At 42.9% G+C, this 22,844-nt stretch overlaps 1 protein-coding gene across 1 annotated transcript in view; it reads left to right on the top strand.

Moving 5' to 3' along the window:
- UNC93A (unc-93 homolog A) overlaps positions 1–21,451 on the top strand; it is a 33,499-nt gene extending 12,048 nt beyond the window's left edge. Inside the window, exons 4-9 of the mRNA XM_024112108.3 lie at positions 1,888–2,117; positions 6,856–6,987; positions 11,165–11,382; positions 13,903–14,038; positions 15,843–15,974; positions 20,886–21,451. Coding sequence (XP_023967876.2) covers positions 1,888–2,117; positions 6,856–6,987; positions 11,165–11,382; positions 13,903–14,038; positions 15,843–15,974; positions 20,886–21,151 — 1,114 coding nt within the window. The 3' untranslated portion in view covers positions 21,152–21,451. The remainder of the gene's footprint in view (positions 1–1,887; positions 2,118–6,855; positions 6,988–11,164; positions 11,383–13,902; positions 14,039–15,842; positions 15,975–20,885) is intronic.
- The last annotated feature ends 1,393 nt before the right edge of the window (positions 21,452–22,844 follow it).

The raw sequence follows: 22,844 nt of genomic DNA, 5'->3' as shown, positions 1-22,844 counted from the left end.
TTTTAGAGCTAGTCATGAAGTTCAGATCCAAACCAAACTTCCCTAGATCAGTTTTTTTGGTTCTTGTCCATTTCTATATTTCAGTCAATAGCTTCTCATTAGAACAAAACAGCTAAACACATACAGCTTTTTGGACCAGTGTAAGAGAAGAAAAGCCATAGCAGAGTAAATAGATAGCCTACAACATACCATTTAAGCTGTACTTGTATATGTCCATCACTCTTGTAGCCTAGGTGATCATAAGGTTCTCCTCCATCAGTAAACACTGTTCTGTGCCAACTAAAACCAAGCTGAGGCCAGAAAATGGGGCTTCTAAGGACAGAATTTTGGATATTTGTAGCACTAAAGATGTGGGGAGAAACCAGCTGACCTAGTGGTCTGATATGCAGTATTTATTTCCGCCAGAGTCCATCTTAGACATTACATTAACAAAATCCCCAGGAATTTCCCCAAATGTGAGTCCTCAAAACTGTTAACCCATCTGCAGAAAAAGAAATAGTGCCCCAACTCCATCCACTTTATGCTTTAACATTTCAGTTGTCTGCATAAATCACCATTTGTTTCAATTGAGGATGGACACCCTTGTTTTGCCTCATTCCTATCCTGCCTTAGTACTATGGATTAGAAAGTACACCACTCCCCTGAACTTTACTGGTTCATGTTCTTCCTAAGGGAGGTTGCAAGAGGCTATCCCAGAGAAGAAAGGACTATGTCTAGCCCAGAATGAAAAAAGGATTAAAAACAAATAGAATATGAGAAAAGAGCAGACTGTGAGACTGTAAAATTCTAACTAAAAAATAGAACTGAATGCAGACCATCCATTTGAGCCACTTTACTTTTGGGGTTTTTCTTCTATCCAAATGCATAGCACAGACTTCCCTTTAGCTACAAAAATGTTTCCTTTAAGTTGATTTTCCCTTTAACATTTTTTTCAAAAAATATTTAGGACAAGACTGCAGCTTTAATCCAATGCTTCGGGGGGGGGGGGGGGGGGGGGCTGGGGTATTGTGGAACTGGGCAGCCCCTGCTAGACCCTTTTTCAAGCTGTAGCACCTTTCATGCCAAACCCAGTTCCACTTGTCATTGGGTAGGGGACGTGAAGCTGGAGGGGAAGGCTACTTGTTTTGTACCCCTCCAGTCCACTTTACATCCATCCAGGGTAGGCACAAGCTAGTCCTTAGACTTACAGAAGGAAAGGGTTCATGAACTAAGACCACTTGTATGAACTGCACAAGTCCCCCCAATCCCAAAATATAGTTGGCATCGTTCTCAGATTTCACGAGGTTCAGTCATTCCTAGTTTAAATTCATTGGAGCAGATTTGTCCCTGCAGTAACTCCACTGATTTACACAAAAGTTGAATATGTTTGGGTCATGGGTAATGGAGTCTGGGGGAGGCTAAACCTCCCCAAACCTACAATTAATGCTCCCTGCCACTGGCCCAGGGCCAGGGTGTGGCAGAGCTCAGAGCTTCTCTGGGTGGCTCAGGCTCAGGGCTCGGCCCCAGCTGGCTGGCTGGGGCTCAGGGCTTCTCCAGACTGCTCTGGGCAGAAGCAAGCCGGTGGGAGTGGGGTAGCAGGCTAGCCAGGGTTCAGGGCTGCTCCAAGCACTAGCCAGGGTTCAAGTCTGTGCTGGTGGGCCAGCTGGGGCAAAAGAATAGGAGTGGTATCAGGGCCTCAGGCACAAGAGGCAGGGCAGGGAGCTAGCCTCCCCAAACAGGGGATGCACACACTGCCCATGGTTTAGGTGTATTGTGATATCTGAGGCTCTGGGAATAATTTGGCTTATGTATTTTATTTATGGAATGCAGTGTTCAGTGATCTGCCTTGGAGGGCAGATAGATGGACAAACAGATAAAATATATGCTAAATAAAGTATTCTTTGGCAGGTACACGCTAATCCCTACCTCCATAATCCTGGGACTTGGGGGAGCCCCTCTCTGGTCTGCTAAATGCACCTATCTCACAATAGCTGGCAATTTGTATGCCCAAAAGGCAGGGAAAATTGGAAGAGATGTCATCAATCAGTATTTTGGGCTCTTCTTTCTCATATTCCAGTCTTCTGGAGTCTGGGGAAATCTTATTTCATCTTTGATATTTGGCCAGACTACCACCACAGGTAATATATATATATATATATATGTATATTTAAAGACCTAAAGTATAATATTTATTTCTTGTACCCTTCCATCATGCCCGGTTTCTTAAAGAAAAGATTTATTGCTTTAAAGTTTATTTTTTTAAAACTTGGTTAAAAAAGTCAGGCAGAATAATGCAGAAGCAAGTTCATGGATGATTTGGGGTGAAAAGTCAAATGTGTTTTACATTTTTAAAAATGCAAGTTTAATTACTGATAATAATTGAACTGATTTTGAGGTTACTTAGATTTAATGCTTAAACTAAGTGCCAGAGAGAGGCAGAACTGTCTACTGTCTAGAACATGGGACTGGGAGCCAGGACTCCTGTGTTCTAATCCACACTCGGACAGTGAATTACCATATAGTTTGGACAAGTCACTTAACTTCTCTGCCTCAGTTTCCCATTTTTAAAATGGGGATAACAAGAGTTAACAAGAATGTTGTATTTGGTCAACATCTTGAAGATGGGAAGTATTATAATGTATCATTATCACATTAATCTTGCTGCTTCATTCAAAGGTCGGTATATAATGGAAATGGGAGATTATTGAGTGGAAAGAAGTTACAGACATCACTGGATCAAGCAGGAAAAATTGCTTCTTTTAAAGGAGGTTTTTGTCTCCAAGAGTTCAGAGTTCAACTAGAAATTGGGTTTAACCTTATATATTCAGGAAGCTCACATCAGGTTTTATTAACAGTATAAGGCCTGGTCCCCACTTAGTCCGGACTTCGGACTAAGGTACGCAAATTCAGCTACGTTAATAACGTAGCTGAATTCGAAGTACCTTAGTCCGAACTTACCGCGGTCCAGACGCGACTGGAAGTCTCCCCCCGTCAACGCCGCGTACTCCTCTCGGCGAGCTGGAGTACCGGCGCCGACTGTGAGCACTTCCGGGATCGATCCCAGAACATCGATGGCGTGCCGCCGGACCAGCCGGTAAGTGAAGACTAGGCCCTAGTCTAAAAATATTGTCCAATCTGTTGCACCTGTTTTATGCCAGCGCAGCTCTTGAAGTCAGTGAAGTTACCCTGGCTCAGACTTGTATAACAGAGTGGAGAATTTGGTCCCCTGGGTATGAATCTCTACTCCAGTCCTTTGCCCCTGAGCAAGGTGGATATAACACACCACCATATCAGAATAGTGAGTGGCAACACAAGGTGCAAGGCAAGGGAGAATCAGGTGCAGTCTCACTAGTCTTGAACTGTATTGTGGCTCACGGAGATACAGCAGATCCACGTTGAGGAGGTTCCTTCACTCTTACATGTAGGTTTGCATGTCTCCCTTAAAATGCTGAGGCCATCTCTGTGGGCCTCCGCTTGTATTTCAGTGATTGGCTCCTTTGGATTTTAGTGAATGCTCTACTTGTGAAGGGGGCTAACTTAGCAGCTCTCACGTATGAAGCTTTGTTTATCTAAACAGTGACAACATGGGCAGAACCAGTATAAGCTTCCCCCCACTGCATCACCAATGAGCCTCAGCCTTGAAGTGGAGGGACCTTCTATACAGCGGAGATTGAACTCCAGTCTCCAGCTAATTCAGTTCTTAGCCTCTCTTTGGACACTACCAACAAGGGCGTACTTGTACTTTTCAGCACCAACATTTGTTTTTGTTGTAGCAAGATGGAAAAAAACGTAAAATGTGCTCATTTGGAATAAAACCTTTACAAAATGCAGACCTCCTTCCCACACACACACACTTATAAACTGGGCCAAACCCATCACAATAGCTAGCCATCCCCATGAAGGCAGGACACCCCTGATTTTAATGGGAGACCTTGTAAGAATGAGATGCTCCCGAAATATCGAGGGGCTGGCAGGACATGCTGCTTGGCTGCATCACGAGGGAACGACACAGGAGATAAAATTGTAAAGGCAATAGCCACATATAAAATGCAACATTCATTTTCCTCTCCCCTTCCTACTAGCACCACTTTGGGCTTGATTTTCAGAGGTGCTGAGCACCTATTGACCTCAGTTAGAGCTGTGGGTCCTCAGCATTGCTGGAAACCAGGCCTCATACTACTTAAGTGCCCTGTGTCACCACGAGGATATTGCACGTGAGAAGAAAGAGCACCAGGTTTTGCTTTACATAGTTGAAAACTTAATCACGTTCTTGATTTATTTTTCACTCCTGAGCCTCAGGACTGCTGTACATTATACTTTGCTCCCAGGGGCCTTTGCAGAAGCTGAGAATAGCCAGAGTGCAGTGTCAGGCGGTGATGTAAAACTGCTGAGGCAGGTCTCTGTCATCTGGAGAATCCCTTTATACCAGGGTTATTCCCCAGGGGCCATTTACACTCTGTTTAAGCTTCCAGTATGACATAAAGACTCTGGGACAAAATGAAGTGTTCACCCTTGTTTATTTAACACACTTCTGGAATACAATTGTTTTCCTGAAGTTCCACTGGTCCAAAGCTATGCAAATGTGGCCACTGGCCACGGCAAGGTGATCACTTTATCCACCTTGTTAATTTTTACCTCGGGGCATGTCTACATTACTGCCTACGTCGATATAAATTATGACTCTCAGGGATGTGAAAAAGTTTCCCCAGTCCCAAGCAACACAAGTTTTGCACTGTCCACACCATTGCTATGTCGGCCAGAAACACTCTCCCACTGACATAGCTTCTGCATCTCGCATCGGTGCAGCTGCGCCAATGCAGTGCTGTAGTGTAGACTTGCCCTCAGGATAAGATGACCAGACAGCAACTGTGAAAAAACAGGACGGGGGTGGGGAGTATAGGCACCTATATAAGAAAAAGTCCCCCAAAACGGGACTGCCCCTTTAAAAAAAGGACATCTGGTCACCCTACCTCAGAGTAAACTTGATTTGTGTATGTGGTCAATAAACAGCTTGTGCACGTGGTTGTTTAGACTAAAAGCTGTGATGAAAACAAACCAACTGCAATTAATGTTTAAAATAACCATACAATAGACCTAATTAAGTAAGGAATCAACCTAGATAAACTTTATTCCCACTTATTCATGAACGGACACACTTTGCAATGAAAGCTGTTGAATTCATTTTAAGGTTCTCTCTTTTCCTCCTAGCATGCCCCGGCCTATTCAGGTTCACAATTCTGATGACTATTTTGCATTCATACAATGAGTAACGAGTGGAATGAGTAATGAGTAACAGGAGGGAATTAGCATGGTGTGACCATGCTACAGAGGGATTGGGGGGGGGGGGGGGAAGAGGGGTACTGTCATATGCTCGGCATAGGATTTAGACGATTAAACAAAGCAAAGCCATGTGGAGTTGCTTTCGTTTCAAATATATTCGCAAATAACAATAAAACCAGGAAGAACTGGTTCTTTGCAGGGATGGATTATGGATAAATGTCACCTAGATCAATCAAAAATGAGTGTCTCAGAACTGTCCTCCCAGACAGAGTGCTACTGGAATGTGAAATTCTATTAGGGAGCAGAGTAAAGAAGGATGCTGCTCAGAAAAACACAACAACCAGGGCCTGTGTTTCCTCTTCAGAAGCGTTAAGAGCAACCAGAAATGTTAGATCATTCTTTAATATTATTTCTTCAGTGCCATTCATCCAGAAAGATCCCAACATTATTTTTTTACAAACTAATTATTAAATACTTTGATCTTTTTCATCCATAGATGTCAAAGTACTCTGTAATGAATGGTAAACATCATTAGCTCCATTTTACCAACTGGAAAACTAAGAAAAGTGACTAATTAAAGTTACATAGCTAGCGAGCTTCACTGGTGGGACCAGAACTCAAGTTGCTTGGGCTCTAGTTTGGTAACTTTGTCTACTGTCCTCCTTACTACAACAAACATGTATAGAAACTAACCTGCAATGGATCCCAACTGAAGAATTCAGATCTAGAACTGGATTTTGTACACCCCCAAGTTAGGGCTATTCCAAACAAGGGGTTTTGGTTTGACCTAGGATAACAAATTGGGCCCATTTGAAAAATCTGAGATCCAGATACTTATTTGAACTTCAAACACTCACAAAGTGAGGATGACCTCAGATCTGTGATTACTGATTTAGGACCATTTCTACAGATAACCACTTATTCAGTACTCTAACTGGCGCTACTGTTGCACTGGAAATACACACTATGAGGTGGGAGGACCAGTTTGGACAAACTAAGAACCTTACCTATCCAACCTTTACCCAGAACTTGCACTGATTTTTTTTTTTTTTTTTTGGTGGTTCAGAAAAGCTCATTTAACTTGCATTTCATTTTCATGGATGTGCTAAAGTGCAATATCTCAAGGAAAGCAATTCCTGTGGTTTCTGTGACCCAGATGGAAATCTGCTAGGGAAGCGTTTTCTTCAGATTTCCAGCCCAGCTTTGCAGACCCAAGTAATTCAAACAAGGCTTCAATAAAAAGTAAAAAAAAACCTTTTGAGTGCTGAACTGAACCATCAACCTTTTTGAAGTTTACTCTGGGTGACTTCAGGCCTTGGAAGCATGCCCCTCCCGCACAGGGCTTATTGATAAAGAGTGGCATGAACCAAAACCCCAGCTAAGAACAGTCCCAAACTTTGGAGCAGCACAACTCAGGATTCAAACTCTGTAGCTGGTCCTTTCTTTATAAATGGGTAAACTAGAATATTGCTGAATTTTGGGGAAGTTTGGATCTATGATCAGCCTGTGTTACTTGGCTTCATTTCTACTTACTGCCTTGAACTGTGCTTATCTGACCTCCCTCATGTTCTGCCTTTGTTTTCATTGTTACTGAAGTAGCGGAAGTCTCAGCAGAAGACCTGATGTGCTGTGGAGCATATGACTGCATGACAAATGCTACAACTAACACCACTGCATCGAGTGGGCCAACCAAGACCTTAATCTATATCCTGTTGGGTGTCTACACTGGTATGTGCTTCTAGCGGTCTCAACCAAACATCACTTACAGGGAAACTAGATGCAAATGAAATAAAAAATGAGCTTGCAGAGTATGTTTCCAGCTTCCTCCTCCAATCTGAGCTGACAAAAAGGAAAGCCCCTTTCTCCTGAGCTGCAACCAGTTTCCTTCTGAGAAGCCCAAGCTGCTTTGTGCAACTCTGTGTTCCTTTAGTCCTTAAAGGAGCAGGACATCCTTTATATTTACATTTGTACTTAGAATGAAAATTACAATTAAGGTAGAGTTTAGAGATTTAGGCACACACAATCCTCTCCTGCTTGGACCAGTCTTTACTTTGGCTAAGGAAAGCCCCATAGAATATGGCTTTCTTCAACCAATGTCCAAAAGAAAGGTTTAAAATGTGGCTCACTTCAGACAACCCCCACAGAGGAACCCCCAGCCTCTTCCTAGAGAGCCTGTCAGAAACTGAGTAGTGGATGGTCTGGGGTAGAGGTTGGAGCAGCAGCAGTCAAGCCTAGTGGTTGCCAGAATCAAGAACGGGGTTGAAACAAGACTAAAGCAGAAGTGGGGACAAGGACAGGCTGGGGCTGGGACTGTAACAGAACAGGAGCAAGCAGAGACTGGGGCAGGAGCAGAGTGTCAGTGCCACCAAGCGGCAGGTGATACTCCCAGTGGGGTAGCAATGTTGAACAAACTGAAGTAGCTGCTCTCAGTGGGTCCCTGGATTTGGGGTCACCTGGTGAGATCTGCACCTGTGGATTGGCTGAGCCCTGGTTGATGACATGGAGGCTCTGAGAGCACTCATCAGGTTCAAAAATGACTCATTACAGTTCCTACCTCCCTGAATCTTACGCCAGATTCAGCTTCAACCCCAAACAGAACGTCTGTCTTCTCGGATGTGCCTAAACTAGGATAAAAGGAGTTTTCTTAAGTGTTCACTCACTTATTTTAAAACCTAGGGATGTGGTAGACTCTTCATCACTTGAAGTCTTTAAATTAAGACTGGATGTCTTCCTAAAAGACAAGCTGTAGCTCGGACACAAGCTATGGGCTTGATGCAGAAGTTATTGCATGGAGTTCATTGGCCTGTCTTCTGCAGGAGGTCAGAGTAAGTCAATAATACAAATAAATCATAGTAAATAATAGTGGTTCCTTTTGGAAAAATCTATTAAAACCCTAGTGTAGACAGAGCAAGTTGTATCTTGAAGTGAATCCTAGGAGAGAACCTATAAAATACAATTTGTCCTGTCTACACTAGGGTTTTGAAATAGTTAAAACAGGTTAGCTAACATTAAATAAATCCTTTTAACATAGTCTAGATACACCCCAGCTGTGCTTAGAGGACATAATTCCTTATAGCTGGTCCAGCCCCACAACACTCAGGGATAGGCATAAATTATTCTTCCTCTAGGCAGAGGGAGAGAATTAACAGCTTCCATTCTACCCTCTGGAATAGACCCTATTGCAGCACCACTATGATACCAGTACATTGGTATTGTATGCACTACCCCCTCTCCCACCCCCACACTGGATGGAGTATGTGAAAGCTGCTCATAGGTTCCTTCCACTGGCCAAGCTAGTGGAGTAGAGTTGGGCCCAGAGCTGGTACAGTTGTCAAGTGACTATTTTGTCTGTCTACATGTGGCCAAAAGCCCATTATAAGGAATAAAGAGTGCACTACAGCCTGCCCACCTTAGTGTGGCTGCATTTTGCCAATGTAGTGTTTTCCTAGATCTGAAGTCAGGATCTAGCTGTTGACAAGGGGAAAAGGATAAGGCAGCACAACATCCTCTGCTCTGAGGAAACACATGAACAGAGTTAGGTATCTCTTTTCATACCCTCTTTTCCCCTCAGTGTGCACTTGTAAATTAGGACTAATGCAGCCAATGAAACAACTTTAATTGGAATCCAGTCCTCAAGACAAAGAACGCTCATGTCACTCAGAGACATTTTACAGCAGTGAGTAAAGCTTATAATGCAGCTGACTCCAAACTGGGTAGATAAAAATCTTCCCCTCTGGTTAAAGGGGAGAGGTTTTTGACAGCCACATATGTCACCTTTCACCTTTTGACATGGTTTTATGTTTTCTACCGATATATGCAATTTCTGTGTGGAGATATAACACTAAATGTGTAATACACCAATGGAAGGGAGTGTGTCATCTGGCAAAACTCCTCAAATCTGCCATGCTTAATTAATGGGAAAAAGGAGGAAGTAAAAAGGAACCCCCCCACACACACACACCCTCCACCTCATCTGGAGTATGTTGGAGCTGCTACCTTTCTGCAGAGTGTGAGTTTGGGTTGTGAGTTTGAACTCTAAATCTGATTACTAATGTGTGCTCCCCTAAGCTTTGCTCATACAAAATGAATGTAATCCTGCCTTCCACTGACCTCACTCCAACAGTCTCAATTTCTCTTTCACTCTTAATAAGAGATATTATTTTCCTACCTTGAGGGAAACCAAATATCTGAATATTTCATTCATAGACATATTTTAAATGTCTCTTCAGTTTAGTAGATGACTATATACACCTCTACCTCGATATAACACTGTCCTCAGGAGCCAAAAAAATCTTAACGCGTTATAGGTGAAACCGCGTTATATCGAACTTGCTTTGATCCACCTGAGTGTGCAGCCCTGCCCACCCCCCTCTCCCCCCGGAGCACTGTTTTACCACATTATATCTGAATTTGTGTTATATCGGGTCGCGTTATATCGGGGTAGAGGTGTACTTGGCAGTTCTTGGCTGGAGAGAAGGATAAATAGCTAGGCTATCTTGTAGAGTTTTGGGGGTTATTTTGAAAACCAGAGTGTGGACTTCTCTGTTTATATTTATAAGCCTCACAACTGCTAATCTCTTGCAATTGCTCTCAGTTCACTATAGGAATTTATAGACTATTTATCCTGCAAATGTCCCTTGATTTTTCATGCACTCCTCACTTCCCTGCAATAAGTCCATAACACTGCTATAAACCCTAACTGAATTAAAAATAACTCACATCACTAATGGCTACACTCCAGCGGTCACAGAACACCTGTAATCGCTTCATGAGAACATTAATATTAACACTGTCTTAAGGGGATGTACCTAAGAAGCAAGTTTAGTGGTTTTGTGCAATTTATGGTAAGCCTGCCCCTGCATTGGGAGGAGATATGAAAAGCACAAAGCATCTGGCTCTGAGTTAATGGATAGGCAGATGCACACATACAACTACAGTGTTACAGTGATGCATGGATGCGCAGCATGTTAAACATGCAGTGGGCCTGATTCTCCTCTCACTTTATAACTCCATTTACTTCAATGGAGTGATGCCTGCTTTACACCAGTGTAGTAAAAAAGATAGTCAGGCCCTGAGTTTTTAATCAAGGAAACGATCACCTGCTGCTGCTTCAGACATCCTGGGCCAAAATTCTGTTCTAATTTATACTAATGCAGTCCTGTTGACTTCAGTGGAATGACACTATAGTGACAGGATAATTTGGCCCTATATATATATGATCATCTGCGCTGACTGTCAATGTGCTCCGTTACTTGTAGTTTTTATATTAGTGTACAGCCACATAATTGATCTATCAAGCTATATGCAGTTGCCTCCGATCATTGTTCATGTCCCATACATTCACTACTGTTATAGGCAAGTCAGCTCCCACCACTGTTTTGAGATGACAATCAAAAAGGAATCTGTAGCAGGATCCAGGAAAATAAAAGTTAAAATTCTACCTGTGGCCTGATATTTATTTGTTTCAAGTATTTTGGGGAAGACTGTTACTCACCATGAATATCTTGGCATTGGACGTGGATGTAACCTAGTTGAGCTAGGAGCTGCTGATAGATGCAAAGGGAACTCTTTCATGCTAGCCTCCCTACGACCTCCGATATGACTTGGAAGAGTGAGAGATTGTTCTGATGTAATGGTGCAGCTGACTTTGCGGCTGTCATAACATGTATGTCACACCTCAGCTGAGGGAATTTTGTGAAGTGCACAGTGGCATATTGCGGACTGGACCTTAGATCAGGCATTTTTAATTAGATAGTAATGGCCACAAGGCTGTATTTAAATCAGTCTTTCAGCCACCAAAACATGTGACCCAGAACTAAGCACTAAGTCTGAATAATAATAAACCAACTGGCTGTCATTCTCTTGGCTTCCCTCCTGGTTTCATGCATTTGTTTTGTTTTTGCAGGTAGTGGTGTGATAGCTGTGCTGCTGATTGCTCTATTTCTGGATCAAATCAAAGCCAACCAAGCAGAGAGTGAGACAGAAAAGATGCAGACACAGTCCTTTTGGTCCACATTCCTAGCAACTTTCCAGCATCTTAAAGATAAGCGACAGTGTCTCCTAATCCCTCTGACAATGTACAGTGGGTTTGAACAGGCATTCCTTGCTGGTGACTATACAAAGGTGGGACTGAATGTTCCTAGTTATACCCGATCTCTTTATAATTTACCTCTGCTTAATACTATTTCATCTACCAGATAATTACTCAGAGTAAAATGATATATATTCAGTGGCAGGGGACATTCTTGGCAAGGCTAAATTACTGCCTAATACTATTTGAATTAACTCTGACTGAGCTCTTCAAATACAAGTGGCTGGCAGTAACCAAATCAAAGCAAAAAAAAAAAAAATCTGGAAAGAAATTATTTTGAGTTTACAGCAAAAGTTTTTTTAAAAATTTCCTTAGAATTAGGTATAATATTGGTATTTGTTCAGTAATGAATACATTATTGATCATTAAAATGTTATTGACTTTTTAAGTATTGCATAGACATTTTGGTTCCATTTTTGTTTAAGACTATTAAACTATTAGTTCTATTAAGTTGTCTAAAATTATATTGCACATTTCTTTTCCAGGTCTATAAATCAATGGCAGTTTTAAAAAGGCAGAAGTCAGTGCTATTACAGGAGTCAGCATAAAATTGGAAGAAAAATTAGAAACTTCTAAAATAAGATTTGCAAATACAGGACACTGAGCAATTGCTGATTAGCTCATCCTGAGTTCTGGAACAGGTCCAAAAATATCGCTAGTTCAAATACAAGTTTTTTCTTCTTTAACACTATCATGCCACCTTGTCATTCTTCAGGCTTCCTTTTGTCTTGGCTCATGCTTTTCACATTTTTGTCATAGTCACTAGTACAATAAGTTTCAGAAAACTCCAGACCTTCTCAGGGGATGCCATGCCACCCTTACTTCTGAGCTGCTGCTGGCATCAGCACTGCCTTCAGAGCTGGGCTCCTAGCCAGCAGCTACCGCTCTCTAGCCGCCCAGCTCTGAAGGCAGAGTGTAGAGTGGCGGCTGCTGGCCAGGCACCCAGCTCTGAAGGCAGTGTTGCCATCAGCAGCAGAGCAGAAATAAGGGTGGCATGGCTTGGTATTTCCTATATACTTAAATGGCTCTGTTTGAATCAATGCCTTACTGTTTTTAATATTTAGTGAGCGTTGCATGTTGATTTTTTTATTGGTATATGTACTTGTGTAGCAGGCGGGGGGCATAAACTACTAGACAAAGAAGGAGGGCATGAGCAAATACATTTGAGAACCACTGGTATAGGGAGACTAAGTTAGGGATGTGAAGTTAAATCCCCCTGTTGAATCCTACTGAATGGCTTGATGGCTGATCTGTAAGCTGGCTGGCTACAAAACATTATCTAGCTACTTGTTCAAAACCAGACAGCCTGAAGTGATAAGGAAGAGTCAGAACCACCCCTCCTCACATGCATTCTCAAAAAATCAGCACAAAACAGACTTACTCCTCAGCTGTATATTCCGAAAGTCTCCCAGGAATCCGAAATAGGGAAGGAGATGAACATCTTTTTAGACTGCTCAACTGAAACTGTAGTGTTCAAGCACCATGCACAACCAGGGAGGGAGGATGTACCCATTACTAATCCATTCCCTTTCTGGGGGTGCTCTTTTATGGAGATTAGAGTTCAAATCCCAATCCCAGCCAAGGAAGGGTAGAGAGTTATTGTGCCACTATGTAGCAAGAAGGTGTAGTGACCAGATGGCCTAGTGGTCAGCTCATGGTCTTACAGTTTCTACTGGTCTAGTCATCCTGGCTGTGGCCTCAATCACCCCCTCATGCTCCAATTGCTCCCCCCAAAGCTCAGTCACTACAAAGGACGGGGGAGCAAGGTAGGGGGACCTGGGCCCACCTATTCCACCAGATACCAACACAGAGCACTAGCAGTTCTCTCAAAGTGTCCAGCCCAGTTACTGAGCTACCCCAAATTATATTACCCCCAGGTCACTTCCTACCAGTCTGGAGCTCCTCAGTTTGGAACAGGGTCACTGGCTTAGCAGACTCTCCTCAGTCTCTCAGTGTCCTGTTCAGTCAGTCAATCTCTCTCCCTTATGGCTTTCAACTCCCAAAGAGGGAGGGGGGAGCCCAAGTCCCTGCTGCTAGCGCAGCCTTCACAAAGCTGTTGTCATTCCTTGAACAGCTCTCAGCATCAACCTTGCTTCCTGGTGCCAGCTCATTCTCACCTTCTCCTGGGCTACCAGTGTCCCTTTAAACTGTTCCTCCACTGGGAACATGCCTTGCACCTGTTGAGGGGCAGGACCAGTATTGTCTACTCCCTGCCCTGGTTCAGCATGGGGCCTGTAGACCCCATCACACACTACCATGGGGGCTGATCTGAAGGGGAAATAGGGCTCCAAATGCAGCCCCTGTTCCTTTAAAAGAAATGCTGCTACTGTGGTGCAGGTCTCACTGGGAACTGGGATGGGAATGTTGCTGGAGGCCAGATACAGCAGCATTCCAGAGACTTGACAGTGGAGATACATAACTGTGCTTTATTGATCATGTCTACACTGTATGAATATTCACCAGCTCTGAGAATAAGACCCTCTGACTTTGGCCACAAAGGCGAGTAGTTGTCTGTGAATAATAATGCCGTGTGTCTGTTCTCTTTTCTTTAGGCATATGTGACCTGTGCCCTGGGGATACATTTTGTTGGTTATGTGATGATCTCCTTTTCAGCTGCAAATTCGTTCTGCTCTCTGTTCTTTGGAAAGATTTCCCAGTTTACTGGCAGAAAAGCCCTATTTGCATTAGGTATGTAAAGACTGCTTGGAGGACCAATTATCTCATCGGGTAAGACAAATCCTGTGCTCCCTTCCCAGAGCATGGGGCAGGGGGCATCATGCTATAGGTTACCAGTTAGAAGGAGATATACCTGGAGGCAAACTCTTCATTCATTAGAGGAGCTGGGGAAGAGAGGAGCTGCAATTAAGCGGCATATTCAAGTCATTCCATTGACTCATTTCAGCATGTCTCCATTGTTGACAGGCTCAGCTCACCCTGCTTTTGGTGATACTATGTACTCAGGCTGAGCTGTTAGTTCTTTGGAGCTAATGTGACTGATGCCAGATGGCCCAATAAGGAGAGACAAAATCCTGATCCTGTTGAATTCCATTGCAATATTGCTATTTGCTTCAACGAGATCTGAATTTACCAATAGCTCTGTCAGGACCAAACTCCTTGCCTACTTTTGGTTAAAAAACACAGTGAGTAATGAGCTAACATATTAGCTTGGTCCTTGGGGAGGAAATGTGAACTTGGGGCTACTGGCAGTAGCTGCAGGATATGTTTTGAACATTAGTCCTGTGTCCTAATTGCCACCCATTTTGTAGGACAGAAAAAAATGAAAATAAAAGCAAGAGAGAGAACTATCTCAGTGTGCCAGTTTAGAATGAATGACGTGCTGCATATGGACAAGAAGTGTGTTGGGTACTATGAGGAGAAGAGACTTATGTGATGGATATATTTAAGGGCTCCTTTCAGTGGACATTGAAAAAAGGTGGTTCCAATAAATAATTTACCAGGGCAGAAAAATATCAAGGCAAGTGTTTCATTTTCAGCTGAGTATCTGAAAATGAGATTTCTGTGCCATTTGAAGAAAGTTTATTACAATGAATTGTCCTGAATTCCATAGCATGGTTCCCTTTATTAATAGAAACCACATTGCTTGATTCCACATGCATTGCCCTAGAAATTTTCCCTAAGGTAGCTTTAAAGCTAGAGACAAGAGATTTAGAGTTCTTAATATAGAACCTCAGAACTTTGCAGGTTCTAGTTCAGTTTTTGCCATACATATTTTTGCTCTTTGTGTATTCCTCCCTCTTGGTGACTCATTTTATTTTAAGGAAAACAAAGAAGTTACAGTCTTTATAAACATGTGATTCAAAGCCACCGCCCACCCACCCCTCTTTCCACTGATTTCAGTGGGTTTTGAATCAGGACCTTGGAGCATGAGATCAAAATGCAGTGACTCACTAACATTCTCCATCTAAGCAGAAAAATAAAATGGCAGCCACCCCTTCAACAGGCAACCTAGATGATCTTAATGGTTCCTTAAAAAAACAAAAATCTATATTTAAAGACAGAATATGGAAAACAGAATGAAACATCCTTTCAGTTATCTACCAGTAGACACATACATCACATTAGGATTCAAAGTCTTCTGGGGTCCCCTATGCCTACTCAGTGGTACATTGGCTTGACTATTCCCATTGGTAGGTCTTAACCTGTGGGTTAATATCTACATTAGCTCAGAATTCCTCTCTATTTAGGACATGGCCTGGGATGACTATGTGAACACTCTCTTGGTCATCAGTTAATATTGTACCAACTGTTTTATTGTACAATATTAACTGATGACCAAGAGAGTATTGCAGTGTCTTCATGTAACTTTAAACTGATGAGTACAAATGTTGGAACCTTCCTGGTTCACTGACCTTATTTTACTCAATAGAGTTTGAAGAAGTCTTGCAATAGACGCTGAAACACTGTATATCTAATATGAAATTTCCAGTTTATAACAGTAATTATGTTTTCTCCTCCTCTCCTAAACATACAGCTACAATTACAAACCTTGCCTGTATAATAGCACTATTGCTGTGGAAACCTCACCCAAACCAACTTGCTGTATTCTTCATATTCCCTGCTCTTTGGGGCCTAGCTGATGCCATCTGGCAGACGCAAACCAATGGTAAGTCCCAGCGACAGCTAACCGAGCCTCACTGAGATATAGTATTCTGTATGTTTTTTATTTACATGCAGTCTGTTTTACTGTACATGGGCATAAAACATGGTGATGGGTTTAAGACGGGCTTCAGAAAATATGCTTACCCTCCTTTCAGTCAGAAAAACACTCAGGAATGAGAAACTAATTAAAATGCTTATCAGCCTGGCCAAAATGGAGGAAGGGGACATCCTTGAACAAGGTAATGGATGATCAAACTATATCTTTGAAATGCTCATTAAATTCCAGAAAGAAAATCAAAATTCAGAGGTAATTAAGTTAATAACCAGGTTGTGATATAGAGCTATCATTGTAGACATGGCCTGTATATACTGACATCTGAGATAAACAGTTGATGCAAATGTTCTCAAAACTCCAAATATTAATATATTTCAATACCTCACTTTGCTGAGAATAAAGGAAGTTCTTCTTTTTAAAGACGGGGGCACACACAACCTAAAGATTAAAAACAGGACAAATCAAGAAAGAGTCATGCACTATGGTGGCCTGAGGGACTGCCTTTGAACACATAAAGTCTAACAACCACCAACCTTAGTCTTCCTAACTGAATATCCCAACCTGTGCTGGCAAGATTTTCCATAGCCTGCCACAAGCAAGACACAGTTTAAGTGCTGTAACGAGGCACACCCACCTCTCGTGAGCACCCCCTTGGCTGAGTGCATGTGCCAGAGCCTGCACTCTCTCTCTCAGGGCTAGTCTACAGCGCTTTAACGTGGCTTGTGTGATCACTGCAGAGCGCTGGGAGAGAGCTCTCCCAGCACTCTAAAAAAAACACCTCCACGAGGGGCATAGCTACCGGTGCAGTGTCTACACTGGCGCTTTACAGTGCTGAAACTTGCTGCGCCCAGGGGTGTGTTTTTCACACTCCTGAGCGAGGAAGTTGCAGCACTGTAGAGTGCCAGTGTAGACAAGCCCTTAGTTTGTCCTTGCTCTGGGATAGTGCCCCAAGGTTCCCTCCCTGGTGACAATGTCTTCACCCTCTTCTTGGGCCTTCTGGCTGCAGCTGTCCAACTGGGACTCTATAGTTCAGTTGCCTCTCTAGGGTGCCTCAATGTCCAGGCTACTTCCCCCCAGAGGCTAATGGGTTGTGCGGGGGACCCGTGCCCACTCACTACTCCAGGTCACAGCCTAGGAACCCTGTAGATAGCAGCCGTCTGCTATATCCCTTTATCTATGTCGCATGGCTTCTCTAATTCCCTGGGCCACTTCCCTGCAGCCCCCCCATCTTCACCCTTACCTCAGGGCCTTGTCCTAATGGAGTCCCAGCAACCAGCTCAGAGCGCCTTCTTGCTTTGCCTGGCTTCTGGCCGCAGTGCCCTGTCTAGGATTCTGTAGGTCAGTCGGTCAGCCAGCCACACTACTACAGCTCCAGCAAGGAACTCAATTCTCTCTGGCCCTGCAGCTCTTCTTATACTAGGCTGCTGGCCCTGATTGGTGGTGTCCCACATAGCCGCTCTAGGCAGTTTGGAGGACCCTCTCCACTGCCCTTTTCTGGGGCGGGGTGTGGCAGGGCCTCAGAGGGTCTGGTATACCCCATCACAAGTGCTCTCCTATCTTATCATGTGTTTCTTTTCTCTCCATTTCTTAATCTTTTTTAACTGCAACTATAATTCAGATCTGGTTATTAACATAGCATTACAGGTGCTGGCTGACTCTCTCGAGGGTGAGATGGGGGGAGTATGACATGGCCAGCCTACCAGGTTCTATGTCAGATTGTATAGCTGGGCGTCCCTTCCCCTGTAATGCTTCAGCTTCCCTCTGGTTGGTTGGGTAGTTTGGATCAATTTACCTTCTGGCTAAATCAAAATGCTCTACCCTTTCATGGTCCCAAATAGGCCAAAGGAAACAAAACACAGTCCCTTTGCCCTGCTCAGGCTATAATCCTCTTCCCAAGATCCATGGTCTTCCCCTTAGATAGAGGGGAGTGAAAGGTGAGGCTTCCTCTAACCACTCTGGAAGAACCCCCTCTCCCTGTGGACCCCTAAATGAGAGCAGGTGCACACACCAGGCTACAAGCCCACACCTCTTCTCTCATGCCAGGCCACATCCTTCTCCTGCATCCAGCACAAGCCTAATCACCCCACCTCTCATATCCAGGTTCACTTGCTGAGGTAAGGCTGATATCAATAGTTATTTGTCCTCCCTGGATTAAACAGTTCATTCATCTCCTGCCTGGAACAATATACTGATCCATGGGGGTCCTGCCTATTGGGCTCACCTTTCCCAGGCTTCTTCCCCAGCTCTCTTAACCATGCAGCAGTTCTTGTTTCATCCCCAGGCTCTCTTCTTCCTGAGGAACAGGCCCTGTCTTTTATCCTTCTTCCCTCTTTCCCAGCAAGCCTTGCGCTCCGCAACTTGCTCCTTCTGGATAGCACATCCTTCAGAATGCCTGGCCTTAAAGGGACCATGGCCCACTAACAGGAGGCTTGGGCTGTATCTCCCTTAAAAGTGGCGGCACATCCTTACAGCGGAGAGAAAGAAAAAAACAGGGGGGAAGTGCCCAAGGTCATAGAAGGAGGTTGAGGAGGGATGGCAGTTCCTAACCATAGAGTAGTCACTGACAACGGATGGTTTTTCATATTGGTGTAGAGTGAGTGATTGTGGCTAATGTGTCTTGTGGTGCAGCAGCATGGTTACCCACTGTTATGAACTGTTCCCTAGTACAGGTGTCACCTTTTTTTAGGGTGACCAGATGTCCCGATTTTATAGGGGCAATCCCGATTTTGGGGTCTTTTTCTTATATAGGCTCCTATTACCCCCACCCCCACCCCCCTGTCCCGATTTTTCACATGTGCTGTCTGGTCACCCTACCTTCTTTCCTAAGTTCCTGGAAGGTCATTCAACCAAGTTCACATTTAGTGTTTGACCAGGAAGCACAATAAGTGTTCTTCATACATGTACAACCCCCCTATATCTTTTCTTCTTATCTTTAGCTGTGCTGCAGGACAAAATAATATCACTACAGCACAATACTTTGCATCTTTACACAGTCACATAGCATCACTGATGATAACATTACCCCTTTGTGGAGAGATGCAATGTTATTACATCATAATGCTGCATCACACCATGGGATCTCCAGTATTATATGAGTCTGTTCAGGAGTCCTATATGGGTCTGATTCTCCTCTCACCTACATCAGTTTTGCACAGGTATGACACCACTACCTTCACTGGAATTACTCCTGATTTACAGCAGTGTGAGTCAAGATTCATGCCTTTTACAATAAAAGTTTAAAGGACAAATCTTGCATTTCTTACTCTGGCAAACCCCCATTGAAGTCCATTGGGATCTTAGATTAAAGGTTGAGAAAAACTGAGTAAGACCACTAGGTTGTGGTGCACAATTAGGACTTATGAGATCATCAGAGAAGATTTACTTTGATCTGGTATGGATATGTACCCTAATACTGATCAAGGGTTCCCCCTAGAGGATATTAATTAGAACTGAATGAATCCTTTCACCTATTTCCTTATATATATATATATTCTAATGTTTTTGAGTGGCTGGGTGGTTATGTGTGTCCCTAGTTATTTTGAATGGAATCTGTTCCATTTTAGTGTGAGCAGTACCCACTCTTATCTAAACTGAACACAGCTGCCACAGGCCTTCCTGCTAATAATTGCAGTTCTTCAATAACAATTGTGTACAGGACAACCAAGTAGAGGGTAGCAAAATAAAATTCTTTCCAGCCTTGCGTGCCTGCTTAGAAATGATATGAATCAGTCTGGAAAGGTGATAGAACTGGAGCTCACATTATTTTCAGCAGCCCTGGTTTGTGCCCATTCCTAATCGTAATTAGGGGGAAAGGAGTTAAGGGAAACGCTTGAAAAATGAGGTTGGGGCTTATGCTTCTAAAAGCAAGGGGCTGTTTCTGGCAGCTGGAATCAGGCATCGCACCAAGGAAGCACAGCGCTGCTGGGGCATTTCAGACCTGACCTACCAATTTGTGCCAAAAGTTTTATGCTATGGACAAACGTTTGGTTAGGGCCTGGGATGAGACACCAGACTCATGTTCCTGTGTGACTTATGCTCAGCTATTAGCACATGTTCAACCCAGAAGTTAGAGTTACAGGTCCAGATTTACAAAGGGACATAGTCCCAGACCCTCAGAGCTATTCAGGCAGCTCACGTCCATTAATCTATCAATTAGGTGCCTAATTACCTTTAAGGATCTGGCCTTAGGCATTGCCATGCTGAGTGTTGCAACACTTAACTTTTAGGTGCCTAGAAAATCATTGGAATCCACAAATTTTGGGTTAGGCATCTAGGCTCCCTATACAATGAATAGGGAGATATAGGCACCTGAGAATGGGATCCACAAAAGCCAGCATGCTAGGAGGGGCCTACACTAGTCAATGGAAGATGCCAGAAAGAGGAGTGTGTCCTAAGCCCACCTCATTGATCTTACACTGAAACACTACGGGACAGATAAATACCTAGATCAAGCTTCTCATTCTACTCCTCATCCTACTTCCTCACTGCATCTAGCACTGTCCTCATCTCCCTTCTTCTGTTCTCATCACTTTATGTAAGAGCCTTTTGCTTCATGGCTCTTGGTGTCTAGAATAAACTTCCTGCCATCTCATTTCAATCTTCAACAGAAAACATCCTTTCTTCCTTGCCTATAGCTGTCTCCCCCACCTTCCCAACTAGGATATATTCACCAAGTTATATGTATTATTTAACTTCTTATAACACTATGGGATACAGTTTGCATGACAGAGAAGAATAAAATACAAGCTTGTATTTTCCTGTGATTTGACCTTTACAGGGAAGGAAATATAGCTGCTGTTGTAGGAAATATAGAATGTGTTCAGACTTACCATCACAAAGATCATCTCTCTTTCTTTGCAGCACTCTATGGAGTTTTATTTGAGAAGCACAAAGAGGCAGCCTTTGCTAATTATCGACTCTGGGAGTCATTGGGATTTGTCATCGCCTTTGGATACAGCACCTTCTTACATGTTTATGTCAAACTGTACATCGTAATGGCTGTGCTGGTGGTGGCTATAGTGATGTATGGGGCACTTGAATACCTGGAAGCAAAGGACTTGCCTGGAACACCTACCACTGTGAAGGAGGAAATAACAGGATCTGTAGTCCAGCAAACACGCCTTTAAACCCAACAGGATCAGAGCGGTGGAAACAAAGAATGCTGGGCAGCTCAGCACAATGATTTCTTTAAGGGAGATTCAAAGTGTTCAGTCAGATTTTAGAAGAATATAAAGGAACTGTTTTCCCGGTCAGGCTAATATAAAGAAATAGGAATAAATCTCCTTTCATACCTCTGGTTTTTAAAAGATTATCTGACTTTGTCATTTCACTCAAACTCTTACTAATAATGACCAACTATTTTTTTAAAAATTGTATTGGATTTTTGTTTACAAATAAAATTTTATTAAACAAGATAAAAAACCTTTTATTAATGTAGGATAGTTTTTGTACCTAAGTATTAGATAAATAGATAGGATACAAAAGGGTCTGATCCAGTGGTGCAAAAGTCAATGGGCATAGAGCGTGCTCAGCCTTTTTCAGGGGGCACTCCTCACCTCATGCGAGTGGACCCCCTATTTATAACTACCTCATCATAACATCTACTCCCATGAACACAAACCCAAATTACTGCAGTTCCTTCCCACCTAGTTTTAATGCAAGGCTGCTCCATTGCTTGTAGCTTGTGCAGAATGCCGCACTGTGTGCCTAAGAGTATCTGTCATCATATTATTGCCATCCTCCATTAGAATTTCTTTTGTTTTACACTTGCTCTCTGTAACTACAGAGAACGTGTGGTTGGCCTGGTTCGTGTTTAAAACCTTAATGGTGTAGGCCCTGGTTCTACAATATTTAAGAATTCTATCTGAGCTGTCTTCATGTGTATTTGCACTCTGCAAAATCCACTCCACCATGTCTTAGGAGAGCAGACAATTGTGTCTGTGCCACTGTGGTTCTTGCATCCTGGTACTCATGCCTTCCTATTGTTCCTTTCTTCACCTCCTCCCTCACCACTTTAAAACACCCCCCACTCAAAATGTCGGTCATCAACATTTCTAAAAAATCATAACCATAGTCACCTTGTCCCTCCGCTATGTACCAGGCAGGGTTTTCCCAACCCCACTTCCTTTTTGTTTGGAATTTTATTACATTGTTGGGGTTATTTTGTGCATCATGAAATTATTGAACAGTGTCCCCAGCACCTTGGCGGCTGGGTACTGTCCAAAATCAATTATTATTAGTAGTAGTAGTAACAGCAGCAGGACAGAAATAATCCTGTTTGTAAAGCTAACAAAATGTAAGAGAAGAAAAGTCGAAGACAATGACTGCCAATCGTCAGGATTAGCACCACACCTGGAAACAAATGACATGTAAGATAAATTATGTCATACCATAAAAGCTAACATTTAAGACTAATAGGTTCAATTATTAACTGCACCATGAGAGTGAGGCATTAATGAAATAAAAACAAATGTGGATGTAACAAGAAGATAGAAAGATATAATCAGATTAATGTGGGAACCTGCCCCCCCAAAGTATTCCTTTTTACAATTTTGTTCTCACACCACTTTCCTTCCTCAAATAGTATTTTCTAGTACCAGGATTCCTGTCCAAATTTCATCCATGTTGTGTCTAGCGTTTCATATTATACCTTTCTTTAACTTCTAGTTTATAATTAAGTATAATTCATTATGTCTAGAAAAAACAACAACAAACAAAAACAGGCGAGCTCCTTTACAGCTCTGCCTCCCTGATGGCTCTGTCAATTCTGAAAAAAGGCTTGTCATTAATCACTCTGTTTGTTATATGTGTGACTAAACT

This window comes from Chrysemys picta, chromosome 3 (assembly GCF_011386835.1).
Source record: "Chrysemys picta bellii isolate R12L10 chromosome 3, ASM1138683v2, whole genome shotgun sequence".
NCBI classification, from domain to species: Eukaryota; Metazoa; Chordata; order Testudines; family Emydidae; genus Chrysemys; species Chrysemys picta.
The sequence above is the reverse complement of the archived record's forward strand: the minus strand, read 5'-3'. Positions and strand labels throughout refer to the sequence as shown.